We start from the raw sequence: 14,576 nt of genomic DNA, 5'->3' as shown, positions 1-14,576 counted from the left end.
AATCAGTGAAAGCAACATCGGCGTTATGTTAGATACCTAAAATCTAAATTACATTTAATACTCTACAAACTGAGCTGGTTAATGCAGAATGATTCAAACACACAGAGACTGTGTCTCTGCAGTAAATTAACAGTGTTTTTACCCCACAAATGTTTGATCCTTTTCTAATATAGATAATATTCCCCGACTGTTATTGATCACGTATGTGTGGATACCAGCTCACAGACAGATGAAGGAGATGAAACTGTGGACGCGTTAACAAGACCGAAACACGATCAGCATCATTAACACACACACCACACACACATACACACACACCACACACCACACACACACACACACACACACACACACACACACACACACAAACACACACACACACACACACACCACACACACACACACACACACACACACACACACACACACACACACACACACAGGATGATGTGAACTCTGCACAAACAGGAAGCTTGGAGTGAAGAACGAGTCTGAAACATGTTTACCACCAGGTTAGAGTCTGTTCCTTTATTATTATTATTATTATTATTATTATTATTACATTGTGTTTGTTTAAGGGGGTTCACACTCCCACACAGCAGGTGGCAGTAAAGCACCTTGAGGAAGAAGAAGAAGAAGAAGAAGAAGAAGAAGAAGAAGAAGAAGAAGAAGAAGAAGAAGAAGAAGAAGAAGAAGAAGAAGAAGAAGAAGAAGAAGAAGAAGCTCCCGGTAGTTCCCCTCCCCGCCGGCGGGGGCGCTGTCAGCTGATCCCGGGCTGTCAGCTGGGTGTCATGGCGGCGCCCTGTTAGAGGTTCATATCACGGTGAAGCTGAACCTCAGAGTGAGTCGTTACTTCAGGATGAGCTGAGAGAAGAAACGCGTCACTATCAGGTGAGACATCACACCTGCAGTTTACCTGCAGACGCTGTTGCTTCCTGTCCGCTCTCACGCCACAGCACCAAACCTCACTGACGGAAGGTGTGTTTCAGTGCTGACAGGTAAACACACCTGGACAGCTCTTCTTCAGGCCTTTCTCGGAAACGTTGGCTGCTTCTAGAAGATTCGGCGTCGATATAATCCAGTAAACTGCTGTAACTGCAGCAGCGTGTTAGTTTGTTCAGGACGTCACTCACCTTCACCGCGACCGGAAACGGTTTAAATCCAGTAAAAAATGACATAGATCTGGTGTGATGTCAGTGTTTGTGTGAATTGACAGGTCTCGCTAGTAAATTCAGCCTCCTTATAATATAATATAATATAATATAATATAATATAATATAATATAATATAATATAATATAATATAATATAATATAATCCAGTTTATGTGTTTCAGCTGCAGGCACCACTGATGATCCTGCTGGTGCGTTCAGGAGCTCTGAAGACATCGTACTTATTTTATTTAACCAGATTCATTCTCATGGAAAAGGGACGACTGTTGAAGTTTAAGAGAATCTCAGTCAAATGTTTGAATGTTGCACCAAAACTCATATTTATTAAACTGTTCTGTGTTTGAGACGTTGTTGGTTTCCAGCAGGCGACTCTTAAATCTCTGATGCTTGAGTGTCCTTGAACGCAGCTCCCTGCTGTTATTCAAGTACATTTACTGTAGTACAGTTTAGAGGTACTTGTACTTTACTTGAGTATTTCCATGTGATGCTACTTTCTACATTTCAGAGGGAAATATTGTACTTTCTACTCCACTACATTTATTTGACAGCTTTAGTTACTTTTCAGATGAAGATTTGACACAATGGATAATATAACAAGCTTTTAAAATACAACACATTGTTAAAGATGAAACCAGTGGTTTCCAACCTTTTTGGCTTTTGACGTCTTACAAAAAGCAGTGTGTAGTCGGGGTCACATTTCACATGTCTATGAGTTGTTAACAGCTCCACCAAATAGTGATTTTTCCCTCTAAACTTCTCACATGCTTTCATTTCAATAAATGTTCAAATGATCCAATATTTCAGCAAAAATCAAAGATTAGAGAAAAAGTCCAAAAAAACTGAATCTCAACATGAACTTGAACTCTGCAGGTATGAGTGTGATGTCATCAGTGATGCGGGGCGCCAGGCGGCTCGTCCACGCCGACCCGGCGCTGATCGGCAGCTTCCTGTCCCTGCCCCGAAGCCCCGCCCCCCTGCTCGCCTGTCAGCAGAGCAGGAAACTCGCCACCAAACAGGTGAGACCGACACCCGCCGGCTGTTTGTTTGTTTCGGCGGCCAATCAGAAGCCGGCTGGTTACTGTGATGTGTCCTCTGTGTCTGCAGGTCAAAGGTCAGAAGAAAGATCAGAAGAGCAAGGTCAAAGCTAAAGTGGACAAACAGGAAGTGGAGATCAGACAGAGGATGACGGTGGAGGCTCTCGCTCACGCCATGAACAAAGACTTCGGTAAGAGACGCAGAGACGCTCAGAGACAGACAGGAAACCGTCTGACGGGCTGAATAAAGTTGATTTGAATGTTTCAGATCACGTGTTGGAGGCGCTGCTGAACACGGCGGTGGACGTGGACGCTCTGGAGCCGGACTCGCTGCTGGAGGAGCGCTGGATCAAGGAGGTGGTGACTCGGTCGGGGATGAAGTTCAGATGGGCCAAACTGAGCGCCAGCAGAGAGAGAGAGAACCGGGACGCCCAGCGCAGGTTTCTAACTGGTTCATAGCCGGAACGCCACAAATCCCAGTATGACGATGGCCAGTACATACTGGGGCTAATCCCAGTATGTACTGGCCATCGTCATACCGGGACTAATCCCAGTATGATGATAACCAGTACATACCGGGGCTAATCCCAGTATGATGATGGCCAGTACATACTGGGACTAATCCCAGTATGATGATGGCCAGTACATACTGGGACTAATCCCAGTATGATGATAACCAGTACATACTGGGACTAATCCCAGTATGATGATGGCCAGTACATACTGGAACTAATCCCAGTATGATGATGGCCAGTACATACTGGGACTAATCCCAGTATGATGATGGCCAGTACATACCGGGACTAATCCCAGTATGATGATGGCCAGTACATACTGGGACTAATAACTCAGACTCATTATAATAATAATAATGACCTCTGACCTCTGACCTCTGGTCCCGTCAGACCTCCAGCTGACCCGGTCAGCCTGGTGCCCCGCCCCCCGGTGGTCACCATCATGGGTCACGTGGACCACGGGAAGACCACGTTACTGGACAGTCTGAGGAAGAGTCAGATCGTCTCCACGGAGGCCGGCGGCATCACGCAGCACATCGGAGCCTTTCTGGGTAAAAACTTTATTAACAAACTCTAAACTGTGAAATAATCTGATTTCCTGAACAGCGTGCTGAGAACAGGCGTGTAAATATATATATATATATATATATATATATATATATTTATATATATATATATATATATATATATATATATATATATTTATATATATATATATATGTATGTATGTATATATATATACTATAAACATTGACGGTTGTTGTGTCCAGTAAAAGGTTGACCTTTGTCTTCCTTCGCTGTGATTGGCTGACGCGGTCGTAACTCCAGGTGTGTTTTCAAACTCTTTCCTGGTCTTTCAGCTGCATCTCTTGGTCTTCATCAGCAGACGGAATGTTCCTTTAGGCGCCGCCGTTGTCTGCAACGTTTATTTCAGGTGGAATGAGCAAATCAAGGTCCACTTACTTTGAAGCTTTTGACTCTGTCACATGGTCTTCATCTGCAGGAGTTTGCTCAGTTTTAATGGACTGTAGAAGTTTAAACAGCGTAACTGATAAAACCAAGTAAGTCGACGTTGAGTTGAGATTTTTTTATCAACTTCATAAAGTCATAAACAATTAAAGGAGCAGTGTGTAACATTTAGTGACATCTAGTGGTGAAGCTGCAGATCAATATAACAACAGGAAATATATATAAACACACATCATTTGCAACGATCCCTCAAATGTGCTCAACAAACACTTGTGATGAATGCAGAATATTTAACAGTAAACTTTATTGTCCAAAATCACATCAGCGAAACAGTAAACTACACTGGAAATGTATTAATTATACATAAATATAAATAAAAAATATATATGTGTGTGTGTGTAAGTATGTGTATATATATATGTATATGTGTGTGTGTGTGTGTGTGTGTAAGTATGTGTGTTGCTAGGGAAACGAGGAAGTGCAATGTCCATGTGTGAAGTTGTTTGGATGAGCGGTGTGAGGCGTTTAGGAGCATCGGTAAATTGTAGTGTTACTGATGCATGAGAGGCGTTTAGGAGACAGGAACTGATCTGAACAGGACGGCACTAGTGTGGATATAAAGGCTCATTCTAACGTAATTAAAACACAGTGACTCTTATTTTCAGGTGATTTTACACTGATTAAAACATACTGATGAATATTATGTTCCATTTGTGCCGAGTCCTTTCTGCTAGATGCTACTAAGTTCTACGCACTGGTCCTTTAAACCTCTACGTCTTCTATAGTTCAGATTTCTAAACCTTCATCAGGATTCATCAGTTAACAAGAGTAAAAACATTAGATTTAGTTTTTCCTTTTTCTAAAATGAAAATGATTTCTGCCACGTCGACGTTGTTTGATTGTTTTCAAGCTGCAAAGTCTATTTAAATTATATTTTCCTAACAGGAAGTTCTTCAGTTTTCTGGTGGTTTACGTTGTCAATAAAGTTTTTCTTGAAGCTTTTTAACAAACATGACTGTTGGGCTTTGTCTTCCAGTCCAGCTGCCTACAGGTGAGAAGATCACCTTCCTGGACACGCCGGGTCACGCCGCCTTCTCCTCCATGAGAGCTCGCGGAGCCGACGCCACCGACATTGTCATCCTGGTGGTGGCGGCGGACGACGGTGTGATGAACCAGACGGTTGAGTCCATCCAGCACGCCAGGAGAGCCAAAGGTACGAGCTCCACCTGAGAGTCTCCGGCATCGTCCCCTCTGAGTTTCTACCGTATTGATCGTATTTACAGTGTTGCTGCCGTGTGTGTTTCAGTCCCGGTGATCGTGGCCGTCAATAAGTGTGATAAACCGCAGGCCGACCCTCAGAGAGTCAAACAGGAACTGCTCGCTCATGACATCGTCTGCGAGGAGTTCGGAGGAGACGTTCAGGCGATCCACATCTCTGCTCTCAAGGTGACAAACGTGTTTACCTGAACGCTGTAAAAAACAGCTGTGAGACCGTTAAACTCAGTCGACTGTGGCGCCGCCCGCAGGCTGAGATCTGTCGTCAACTGATGATGTCGTTGTTGTTGTCAGGGCGACAACCTGCTGGCTCTGGCCGAGGCCACGGTGGCGTTGGCGGAGGTGTTAGAGCTGAAGGCGGAGCCAAGCGGCCTGGTGGAGGGACTCATCATCGAGAGTCGCACCGACAAAGGAAAAGGGTGAGTCAGCGTTCCTCCAAAAGATCCTCCAGAACATAAACCTGGTTCTATGAGTTCTAGATAACCTCTACAGTCTGTATGTAACTCTGGTTCTATGAGTTCTAGATAACCTCTACAGTCAGTATGTAACTCTGGTTCTATGAGTTCTGGACTGGTGAATGCAGCACATACTGAACAGTAAAAAGTTTCATTCAGGTAACGGAGAACCCTGTTTGTTGTTCCGTCAGTCCCGTGACGACCGCCATCATCCAGCGGGGGACACTGAAGCGAGGTTGTGTTCTGGTGGCGGGGAAGAGTTGGGCTAAAGTCCGCTTCCTGTTTGATGAGAACGGGCGAGCGATGACGGAGGCGGGGCCGAGTGCTGCTGTGGAGGTGGTGGGCTGGAAGGAGCTGCCGTCTGCTGGAGAGGTCATTCTGGAGGTCGAGTCAGAGGTGAGGACACCGCCACGGCAGGTTAGGGAACGCCGCAACATGCCACAGCATGTTAGGGAACGCCGCAACATGCCACAGCAGGTTAGGGAACGCCGTAACATACCACGGCACGTTAGGGAACGCAGCAACATGCCACAGCACGTTAGGGAACGCCGCAACATGCCACGGCACGTTAGGGAACGCCTAACATACCACAGCAGGTTAGGGAACGCCGCAACATGCCACAGCAGGTTAGGGAACGCCGTAACATACCACGGCACGTTAGGGAACGCCGCAACATGCCACAGCAGGTTAGGGAACGCCGTAACATACCACGGCACGTTAGGGAACGCCGCAACATGCCACGGCAGGTTAGGGAACGCCGCAACATGCCACGGCACGTTAGGGAACGCCGTAACATGCCACGGCAGGTTAGGGAACGCCGCAACATACCACGGCACGTTAGGGAACGCCGCAACATGCCACGGCAGGTTAGGGAACGCCGTGACATGCCACAGCACGTTAGGGAACGCCGTGACATGCCACAGCAGGTTAGGGAACGCCGTAACATGCCACAGCAGGTTAGGGAACGCCGCAACATACCACAGCAGGTTAGGGAACGCCGCAACATGCCACAGCAGGTTAGGGAACGCCGTAACATACCACGGCACGTTAGGGAACGCCGCAACATGCCACAGCAGGTTAGGGAACGCCGTAACATACCACGGCAGGTTAGGGAACGCCGTAACATACCACAGCACGTTAGGGAACGCCGTGACATGCCACAGCACATCACGCCACAGAACACGTTTTCCCGTGCTGCGGTCAGTAACGTGTTTGTCTCCTGCAGCAACGGGCGAGGGAGGTGGTGGAGTGGAGGAGTTATGAGGAGGAGCAGCAGAAGCTGCAGGAGGAGCAGAGCGCCATCGAGCTGAAACAGCAGCAACACCTGGAGGAGTACAGGAAGGAGAGGGAGGGGCTTTCTCACCTGAGCTGGAGGCAGAGGAAGTCGGCTCTGTACCGAGCCAACAAGACCAAGTTCGCCATGAGACCCAGCGAGAGGACGCAGAGAGACGAGCTCATGCTGCCGCTCATCATCAAAGGTACACACACACACACACACACACACACACACACCTGCTGCTGCCGTCTGATTGGCTGCTCTCACTGTGACATCGTTATCCTCCAAAGTCATAACAGTCGCTCAGACTGCAACACGTCAGGGAGACACTTCCTGTCTTTAAATACATTTTTATGCTTTTATGAGACGACAGGAAGTGAGCAGGTTTAAACGTCTCACCTGCGTTACCATGGAAACATATGATACTCGACTCTCCTGATTCGCCTTCATGAAACTTTCATCTGGAGCGACGAGATCAGAATCACAGTATAAACATGATGCCAGCCATCACATCCACTCTTCACACTGACTGACCTTTGACCCCCAGGTGACGTTGACGGGTCGGTGGAGGCCATCTTGAAAGTCCTGGACAGTTACGACGCTCAGCAGCAGTGTCAGCTGGAGCTCGTTCACTTCGGCATCGGCGATGTTTCAGAGAACGACGTCAGTTTGGCCGAAACATTCGCAGGTACGAAACCTGAACGCCGTTCAGCAGGACGCAGCTGACGGTCGCCGTGACATCACGCTGATGTAATAAACTCACCGCTGAACAAGAAGTAATGATGTCAGAACTTTCTTCTTCTCCTTCAGGTTCGATCTACGGCTTCAACGTGGGGGCGAACAGGTCGATCCAGCAGCTGGCGGCGAGGAGAGGCGTCCCGCTGCGTCTGCACAGCATCATCTATAAACTGATCGACGAGCTGAAGGACGAGCTGAGCAGCAAACTGCCGCCGGTCGTCACGGAGAACGCCATCGGTGAGTAACGCGTCGTAACCCCCCACGTCTGACAGGGAGAGGTGCGTCTCAGCTGTTCACCTGCTCGCTCTGCTCCACAGGTGAGGCGACGGTTCTCGCCGTGTTTGACGTCTCTGTGGGGAAGAAGAAGGTCGCCGTCGCCGGGTGTCGCGTTCAGAAAGGTCAGCTGGACCGACGGCACAAGTTCAGACTGATCCGAGGCCGAGACGCCATCTGGGAGGGTGAGTTGTTGTAACGTTCCTCTGACGTTCTCCGCAGGTTGTGATGTTGTTGTAACGTTCCTCTGACGTTCTCCGCAGGTTGTGATGTTGTTGTAACGTTCCTCTGACGTTCCCTGCAGGTTGTGATGTTGTTGTAACGTTCCTCTGACGTTCTCCGCAGGTTGTGATGTTGTTGTAACGTTCCTCTGATGTTCTCCGCAGGTTGTGATGTTGTTGTAACGTTCCTCTGACGTTCTCCGCAGGTTGTGATGTTGTTGTAACGTTCCTCTGACGTTCTCCGCAGGTTGTGATGTTGTTGTAACGTTCCTCTGACGTTCTCCGCAGGTTGTGATGTTGTTGTAACGTTCCTCTGACGTTCCCTGCAGGTTGTGATGTTGTTGTAACGTTCCTCTGACGTTCTCCGCAGGTTGTGATGTTGTTGTAACGTTCCTCTGATGTTCTCTGCATGTTGTGATGTTGTTGTAACGTTCCTCTGATGTTCTCTGCATGTTGTGATGTTGTTGTAACGTTCCTCTGACGTTCTCCGCAGGTTGTGATGTTGTTGTAACGTTCCTCTGATGTTCTCCGCAGGTTGTGATGTTGTTGTAACGTTCCTCTGACGTTCTCCGCAGGTTGTGATGTTGTTGTAACGTTCCTCTGATGTTCTCCGCAGGTTGTGATGTTGTTGTAACGTTCCTCTGATGTTCTCCGCAGGTTGTGATGTTGTTGTAACGTTCCTCTGACGTTCTCCGCAGGTTGTGATGTTGTTGTAACGTTCCTCTGATGTTCTCCGCAGGTTGTGATGTTGTTGTAACGTTCCTCTGACGTTCTCCGCAGGTTGTGATGTTGTTGTAACGTTCCTCTGACGTTCTCCGCAGGTTGTGATGTTGTTGTAACGTTCCTCTGATGTTCTCCGCAGGTTGTGATGTTGTTGTAACGTTCCTCTGACGTTCTCCGCAGGTTGTGATGTTGTTGTAACGTTCCTCTGATGTTCTCCGCAGGTTGTGATGTTGTTGTAACGTTCCTCTGACGTTCTCCGCAGGTTGTGATGTTGTTGTAACGTTCCTCTGACGTTCCCTGCAGGTTGTGATGTTGTTGTAACGTTCCTCTGACGTTCTCCGCAGGTTGTGATGTTGTTGTAACGTTCCTCTGATGTTCTCCGCAGGTTGTGATGTTGTTGTAACGTTCCTCTGACGTTCTCCGCAGGTTGTGATGTTGTTGTAACGTTCCTCTGACGTTCTCCGCAGGTTGTGATGTTGTTGTAACGTTCCTCTGACGTTCTCCGCAGGTTGTGATGTTGTTGTAACGTTCCTCTGACGTTCCCTGCAGGTTGTGATGTTGTTGTAACGTTCCTCTGACGTTCTCCGCAGGTTGTGATGTTGTTGTAACGTTCCTCTGACGTTCTCCGCAGGTTGTGATGTTGTTGTAACGTTCCTCTGACGTTCCCTGCAGGTTGTGATGTTGTTGTAACGTTCCTCTGATGTTCTCCGCAGGTTGTGATGTTGTTGTAACGTTCCTCTGACGTTCCCTGCAGGTTGTGATGTTGTTGTAACGTTCCTCTGACGTTCTCCGCAGGTTGTGATGTTGTTGTAACGTTCCTCTGATGTTCTCCGCAGGTTGTGATGTTGTTGTAACGTTCCTCTGACGTTCTCCGCAGGTTGTGATGTTGTTGTAACGTTCCTCTGACGTTCCCTGCAGGTTGTGATGATGTTGTAACGTTCCTCTGACGTTCTCCGCAGGTTCTCTGGAGGCGTTGAAGCACCACAAAGACGACGTGCAGACGGTGAGGACGGGGATGGAGTGCGGTCTGTCAGCTGACTCTGATGTGGAGTTCAGAGCCGGTGACATCGTCGTCTGCTTCGAGGAGGTCGAGGCGCCGCAGGTCACTTCCTGGGACCCCGGCTTCTGATGACAACACTGACCTCCCATGATCCTCTGCTGCTCAGGGGTTCGACTCCCCGTCAGGACGTCGTGTTCACGACGCTCAGACTGAACGAAGACGAATGATGTAAATCTGAACTTTGAACTGAAAGTCTGACGTTTCACCAAAATCTGCAACAGCAGATCTCTTCTTCATGTTTCATAAATCAGAACAAACCAAACTGACTCGTCTGTGTGACCTTAACGCTGTAAAACAGGAAGTCAACATCAGTCTCAGTCTGTAACCACACCCAACTGTGACGTCACTGACGTCACCGCGTACCGGGTGCACTGTGAGGTCACCGCGTACCGGGTGCACTGTGAGGTCACCGTGTACCGGGTGCACTGTGAGGTCACCGCGTACCGGGTGCACTGTGAGGTCACCGTGTACCGGGTGCACTGTGACGTCACCGTGTACCGGGTGCACTGTGAGGTCACCGTGTACCGGGTGCACTGTGAGGTCACCGTGTACCGGGTGCACTGTGAGGTCACCGTGTACCGGGTGCACTGTGAGGTCACCGCGTACCGGGTGCACTGTGAGGTCACCGCGTACCGGGTGCACTGTGAGGTCACCGCGTACCGGGTGCACTGTGGCGTCACCGTGTACCGGGTGCACTGTGAGGTCACCGTGTACCGGGTGCACTGTGAGGTCAGTGCAGCAGGTTAAATCTAGTAACAAACACACCATCAGTTCAAACTGTATCAAAGATTCTGAGAAATGATTCTGTTGTTTCAGAGTTTTAATAAAAAGTTTAAACTTTGTCAGCTGACGTTACATCTGTTTAAAACAAGATGGCTGCTTCTGATTGGACAGATCCACAAACACCTGACTACATGTCGTATAGAGTTCGGTTACAGTCCACTTACTCAAAGCTGCTGCTTGAAAACACAAAAACATAAAACACGACTGCAGATTTAAACTGCAGAACAAAACAACAACATGTTTGGAAATCTTCTGAACAAAATGAAACGTCCTCCTTGACCTTCGACCTCTTCACTTCCTCTTGCTCTTGCCGGGTTTGGCGAGCAGCGCCGGGTCGATCTGCTCCGCCGTCAGTCCTCTGACGGAGAAGAGTCGGGCGGCGCGCTCCGCCAGCGTTCCCCCGCACTTCAACCCTCGTGACATCAGTTCCTCCTTCAGGACGTCCAGACCCAGAGACTCCAGCTGCTGCGGCGAGGACAGCGAGGACAGATCCACGGCAGAGACACGCCGAGGCTGCTGGGAAACACCACACACACACACGTTTACGTCTGCAGCGTTTACACACATCTGTCAGATCTCAGCAAAGAGACGTTAAATTATTTGTAAAGACGTGTAGAAGAAGAAGTTTTTCTCCTGTGAGCCTGACGGCGCTTCACTCATCAAGCAGGTCGATGATGATGAAACACATCTGTCCTGATGTTCTTTATACTTCCTGCTGTGATGAATGAATGTTTGTCTCCAGTAAATCAGCTGATGACTGTTTGATGCTTTTATTTCACAACCAAACGACACAAAACTATCAAAACAAAGTTTTATTTCTCTCGTTCATGACTTTGTTCTCACTACGCTGCTCCCTCTCTCTCTCTCTCTCTCTCCATTCACCCTCTAGCTCGCTCGACCACCTCCTGCTCTCTCTCTCTCTCTGTAGTTGAATCTGATTTGTAGTTTCTTGAAACATGAAGGTCACTGATGATGAAAACTAACATTTTTATCAGCTGACTTTGCTACGAGCTGATTGGCTGTTCAACCAGGTGACATGCTGAAACTGCTACGGCAGCAGAAAGAGGACAAACTACTGACCTGCTGGGAGCAGCTGGACTCCTCAGACCGCCTGCTGGTCTCTGGAGGTTTCTGGTCCTCTGAGGGTCTGCTGGTCTGAGAGGAGGACGTGCTCTGGTCGGGCTCTGCCTCCTCCGTCTGTGTCGTCACGGCAACAACAGCGCCACAGCTGGAGGAGGAAGACGGAGACTCATCATCTTCCTCCAGCTGAGTCGTCACGGCAACAGCAGCAGCAGCGGTGGCTCCACAGCCGGAGGAGGACGCGGACGGACGCTCGTCCTCCTCGTCTTCTTCTTCTTCGTCCTCTGAGCTCAGCAGCTCGCCCACGCCTGTCCTGTAACCATGACGACAGATTTAACACATCATCGGCACGTTAAAGCTCCGTCGTGTTTCAGTGTTTTTTGTCTGAGACTCACCAGAAACACGCTGCGGCCGCCGCCGTCGTCTTCTTCTTCTTCTTCTTCTCCGGCTGCTCGCTGTCGTCTGAGTTTGGTCTCTTTGCTGCGGAGACGTCGTCCGCCTTCACCTGCGAGCTGGAGGACACCTGCAGACCTGAGACACCACATTCCTTCATCTCGTCTCCTGATCAGAAAACATCTGACGGAGCTTCGGGACAGACTGGTGGTTTCCACGGTAACCGCCCTGACCCCCCCCCTCACCTTTGAGCACAGAGTCCTCCAGACGCTCCGACAGGTCGTGACACTGCTGCTGGTACTCGGCGTCGGTGAACTGGTGTTTGGGTTCGGCCAGTTTCCTCTGCAGACGCTCCAGACGACGCTGCTCCTTCTCCGCCTCGCGCTCCGCCTGCTTCTTCAGCCACTCCGCCATCCTGAACACCACAGAAGAAGAAGAAGAGATGCAACTAACAATTATTTTCATTATCAATTATTTCCTCCATTAATCGATTAGTTGTTTCTCGTGTTCAGGAGGTTCATCTGAGCGGCGGCGGCGGCGGCGGTGGTTCTTACTCTTTCTCGTGGTTGACGTCTCGGAGGCGGCGGCCGCTCAGATCTCTGCAGGCTTCACGGTTCGTCGTCTTCTCGATCTGAGCACCCAGAGCTCGCAGCATGGAGCCGAACCCTGAAACACACACACACACCATTAATAATACCACAGAAGAAGAGGCAGCGGTTGACTGCGCTTCGGTCCCGTCTACTTCCTGAACAGACCTCCTTTCCCTCCGCGGAGGCGCGGCTCCAGGCGATAGACGGCTCCCTGCTGCAGAGCATCCTGCAGCTCCGTCAGTCGACCGTTCCTGCTGACGTAGAAATCCTCCGAGGAAACGCCCTGAAGTCACATGACACAAACACGCCGTGACATCACACAGCTGCAACATGCATGATTATTATTATTATTATTATTATTATTATTATTAACATGTCAAACTGAGAGCAGCTGTTTGTTTTTTATTAAACCTGCTGCGTGTTTCTGATGTTTGTAATTATGAGAATAAATTAAATATTATTGAAAGAACAGCTGACAATAAAACAAGAAGCTTCATTCTGTTTGTTTTATATTTAATATAAAACAACAAACAGCATCGAGATGAAAGTAAATCAGTCTGATAAACTAGTTGATATAATGTGTCTGTTTGTCTCTGAAGACAGATATATTGATCAGATATCAGATATTAATATCTCTGTCTGATCATTTGAATTAAACACAGATTCACAAAAACAACAAGTGTTGAATGAAGATCATTCAGACTGTAAACAAACATCCCAGAAGAGTTTCATCAATAAATACAATTATAATCAATAATCAATAATGAAGCTTCAGATAACTTTGATTAAAGGTCATTTAAATATTCACAGATATTCTGATCAGACTTATTTTATCTTCTGTTTAATTATATTTAAATGTCTTTTATATGTTTCTTTTACATTTTGTCTTGTTGCCTTTTATGTTTATAAAAAGCACTTTGTGTTCATTGTAGTTTAAACTTAATGTAAATAAACATTTAATATCGATCATATCTCCATCTGAGTACTTTTACTGCAATACTTTAACTACATCAAGCTCATAATACTTATGTACTTTTACTGCAGAAAAGTATCTGAGTACTTCTGACAGGATAAAAACTGTAAACACAGAAAGGACAGAAACAGCCGGCAGGTAAACAGACATGAACAGAAACTGTTTGTTAGCCACAGTTAGCTCCTGAGCTAACAGCGACTCTACCCGGAACAATAAAAACATTCAGCCCGCCTCAGAGTGACGTCAGCACTCACCTGCAGCTGCGTGTACCTGAGCAGAACGTCTCTGACCGCGGAACCGTCCGCAAAAACCAACTTAGAAAACCTGAAACTCGGAGCGCAAACAAACACCTCCATGTTGTCTTCTTCAGGAACACCTGCACACTGCGCACGCGCCAGCTCTTCTTCTTCTTCTTCTTCTTCTTCTTCTTCTTCTTCTTCTTCTTCTTCTTCTTCCGCATTCATCCCTGGGAGCTGACGTCACAAGGGCGCCACCTGTCGGCTGAACGGAAAAAACACCTAAAACTGATCTGTAGAGTAACAGGAATAAAAACGGGGATTTGTTTTATTGGTTTTCCTGCCAGCAGGTGGCGGTAAAGCGCCTATAAACCGCCATTAAAACTCAGAGAAGAAGAAGAAGAGGAAGTTGTGGAGGATCAACATGGCGGCCTTGTGTAAGGTGGTGTCCGGGCTCCGGTGTGGAGGAGTCCGGTTCCCCTCCCGGTTCCTCAGAAGTTCCTTCAGCTCAGACTCCTCCGGGGCCTCCGGGGCCTCCGGCAGCGACCAGCCCGCCGCGGACAGACCCAGATCCGGCTTTGCTGCCGCCTTCGACCTGCAGTCGGAGCTCCGGCGGGAGGCGGAGGTCGGGGAGACCGGGGGCTCCTCCGCCGGGCAGGAGGACAGCTTCGCCTCGCTGCTGCGCCGGTCCCCGCTGATCCAGATGGGTCCGGCTAAAGACAAGGTGGTGGTCGGGAGGATATTCCACGTGGTCGGGGACGACCTGTACATCGACTTCGGGGGGAAGTTCCACTGCGTGTGCCGGCGGCCG

General features: G+C 48.6%; 3 protein-coding genes across 16 annotated transcripts in view; 2 read left to right on the top strand and 1 right to left on the bottom strand.

Moving 5' to 3' along the window:
- Positions 1–715: 715 nt before the first annotated feature.
- On the top strand, positions 716–10,551 carry mtif2 (mitochondrial translational initiation factor 2). Of its 13 annotated transcripts, none has more exons than XR_006400773.1 (15): positions 716–891; positions 2,042–2,187; positions 2,276–2,396; positions 2,474–2,645; positions 3,111–3,271; positions 4,726–4,902; positions 4,996–5,135; positions 5,259–5,383; positions 5,611–5,815; positions 6,645–6,897; positions 7,243–7,383; positions 7,506–7,670; positions 7,751–7,891; positions 9,610–10,052; positions 10,413–10,551. XR_006400773.1 is itself a non-coding variant. In XM_044344194.1 (14 exons), exons 2-14 carry the CDS (start codon positions 2,044–2,046, stop codon positions 9,777–9,779), a joined length of 2,115 nt encoding a protein of 704 aa, XP_044200129.1. In that variant the 5' UTR covers positions 716–891; positions 2,042–2,043; the 3' UTR covers positions 9,780–10,551. The 13 variants fall into 13 exon arrangements, 1 of the variants encoding a protein (XP_044200129.1); XR_006400772.1 differs by having other exon boundaries at positions 10,170–10,551; XR_006400771.1 differs by having other exon boundaries at positions 10,143–10,551.
- On the bottom strand, positions 10,513–14,008 carry sde2 (SDE2 telomere maintenance homolog (S. pombe)). 2 transcript variants are annotated; one of them, XM_044344252.1, is made up of 7 exons: positions 13,784–14,008; positions 12,722–12,839; positions 12,521–12,632; positions 12,212–12,381; positions 11,969–12,104; positions 11,574–11,886; positions 10,513–11,009 (listed from the first exon to the last, which is right to left on the bottom strand). In XM_044344252.1, the coding sequence occupies exons 1-7, from the start codon at positions 13,991–13,993 to the stop codon at positions 10,785–10,787; spliced, it is 1,284 nt and encodes a 427-aa protein (XP_044200187.1). In that variant the 5' UTR covers positions 13,994–14,008; the 3' UTR covers positions 10,513–10,784. The 2 variants fall into 2 exon arrangements, with proteins under 2 accessions (XP_044200187.1, XP_044200196.1); XM_044344261.1 differs by having other exon boundaries at positions 10,513–11,006.
- Positions 14,009–14,067: 59 nt separating this feature from the next.
- Positions 14,068–14,576, top strand: part of mrps28 (mitochondrial ribosomal protein S28) — an 824-nt gene continuing 315 nt past the window's right edge. The window contains exon 1 of the mRNA XM_044344326.1: positions 14,068–14,576. This exon is cut by the window's right edge and continues 315 nt beyond it. Within this exon, the coding sequence (XP_044200261.1) occupies positions 14,190–14,576 (387 nt within the window). The 5' untranslated portion in view covers positions 14,068–14,189.

The sequence above is a fragment of the Thunnus albacares genome, chromosome 3, assembly GCF_914725855.1.
Source record: "Thunnus albacares chromosome 3, fThuAlb1.1, whole genome shotgun sequence".
Taxonomy (NCBI): Eukaryota; Metazoa; Chordata; class Actinopteri; order Scombriformes; family Scombridae; genus Thunnus; species Thunnus albacares.
The sequence above is the reverse complement of the archived record's forward strand: the minus strand, read 5'-3'. Positions and strand labels throughout refer to the sequence as shown.

Bases quoted from the DNA above. Each gene is read 5' to 3' on its own strand.
- sde2 (XM_044344252.1), bottom strand. From the start codon at position 13,993: ATGAATGCGGAAGAAGAAGAAGAAGAAGAAGAAGAAGAAGAAGAAGAA. The intron at 12,633-12,721 runs GTCTGTTCAGGA...TGTGTGTTTCAG, and splicing joins CCTCCGCGGAGGGAAAGGAG to GGTTCGGCTCCATGCTGCGA. The intron at 11,887-11,968 runs GTGAGTCTCAGA...TCATGGTTACAG, and splicing joins GCGGCCGCAGCGTGTTTCTG to GACAGGCGTGGGCGAGCTGC.
- mtif2 (XM_044344194.1), top strand. From the start codon at position 2,044: ATGAGTGTGATGTCATCAGTGATGCGGGGCGCCAGGCGGCTCGTCCAC. The intron at 2,646-3,110 runs GTTTCTAACTGG...TGGTCCCGTCAG, and splicing joins AACCGGGACGCCCAGCGCAG to ACCTCCAGCTGACCCGGTCA. The intron at 5,136-5,258 runs GTGACAAACGTG...TGTTGTTGTCAG, and splicing joins TCCACATCTCTGCTCTCAAG to GGCGACAACCTGCTGGCTCT.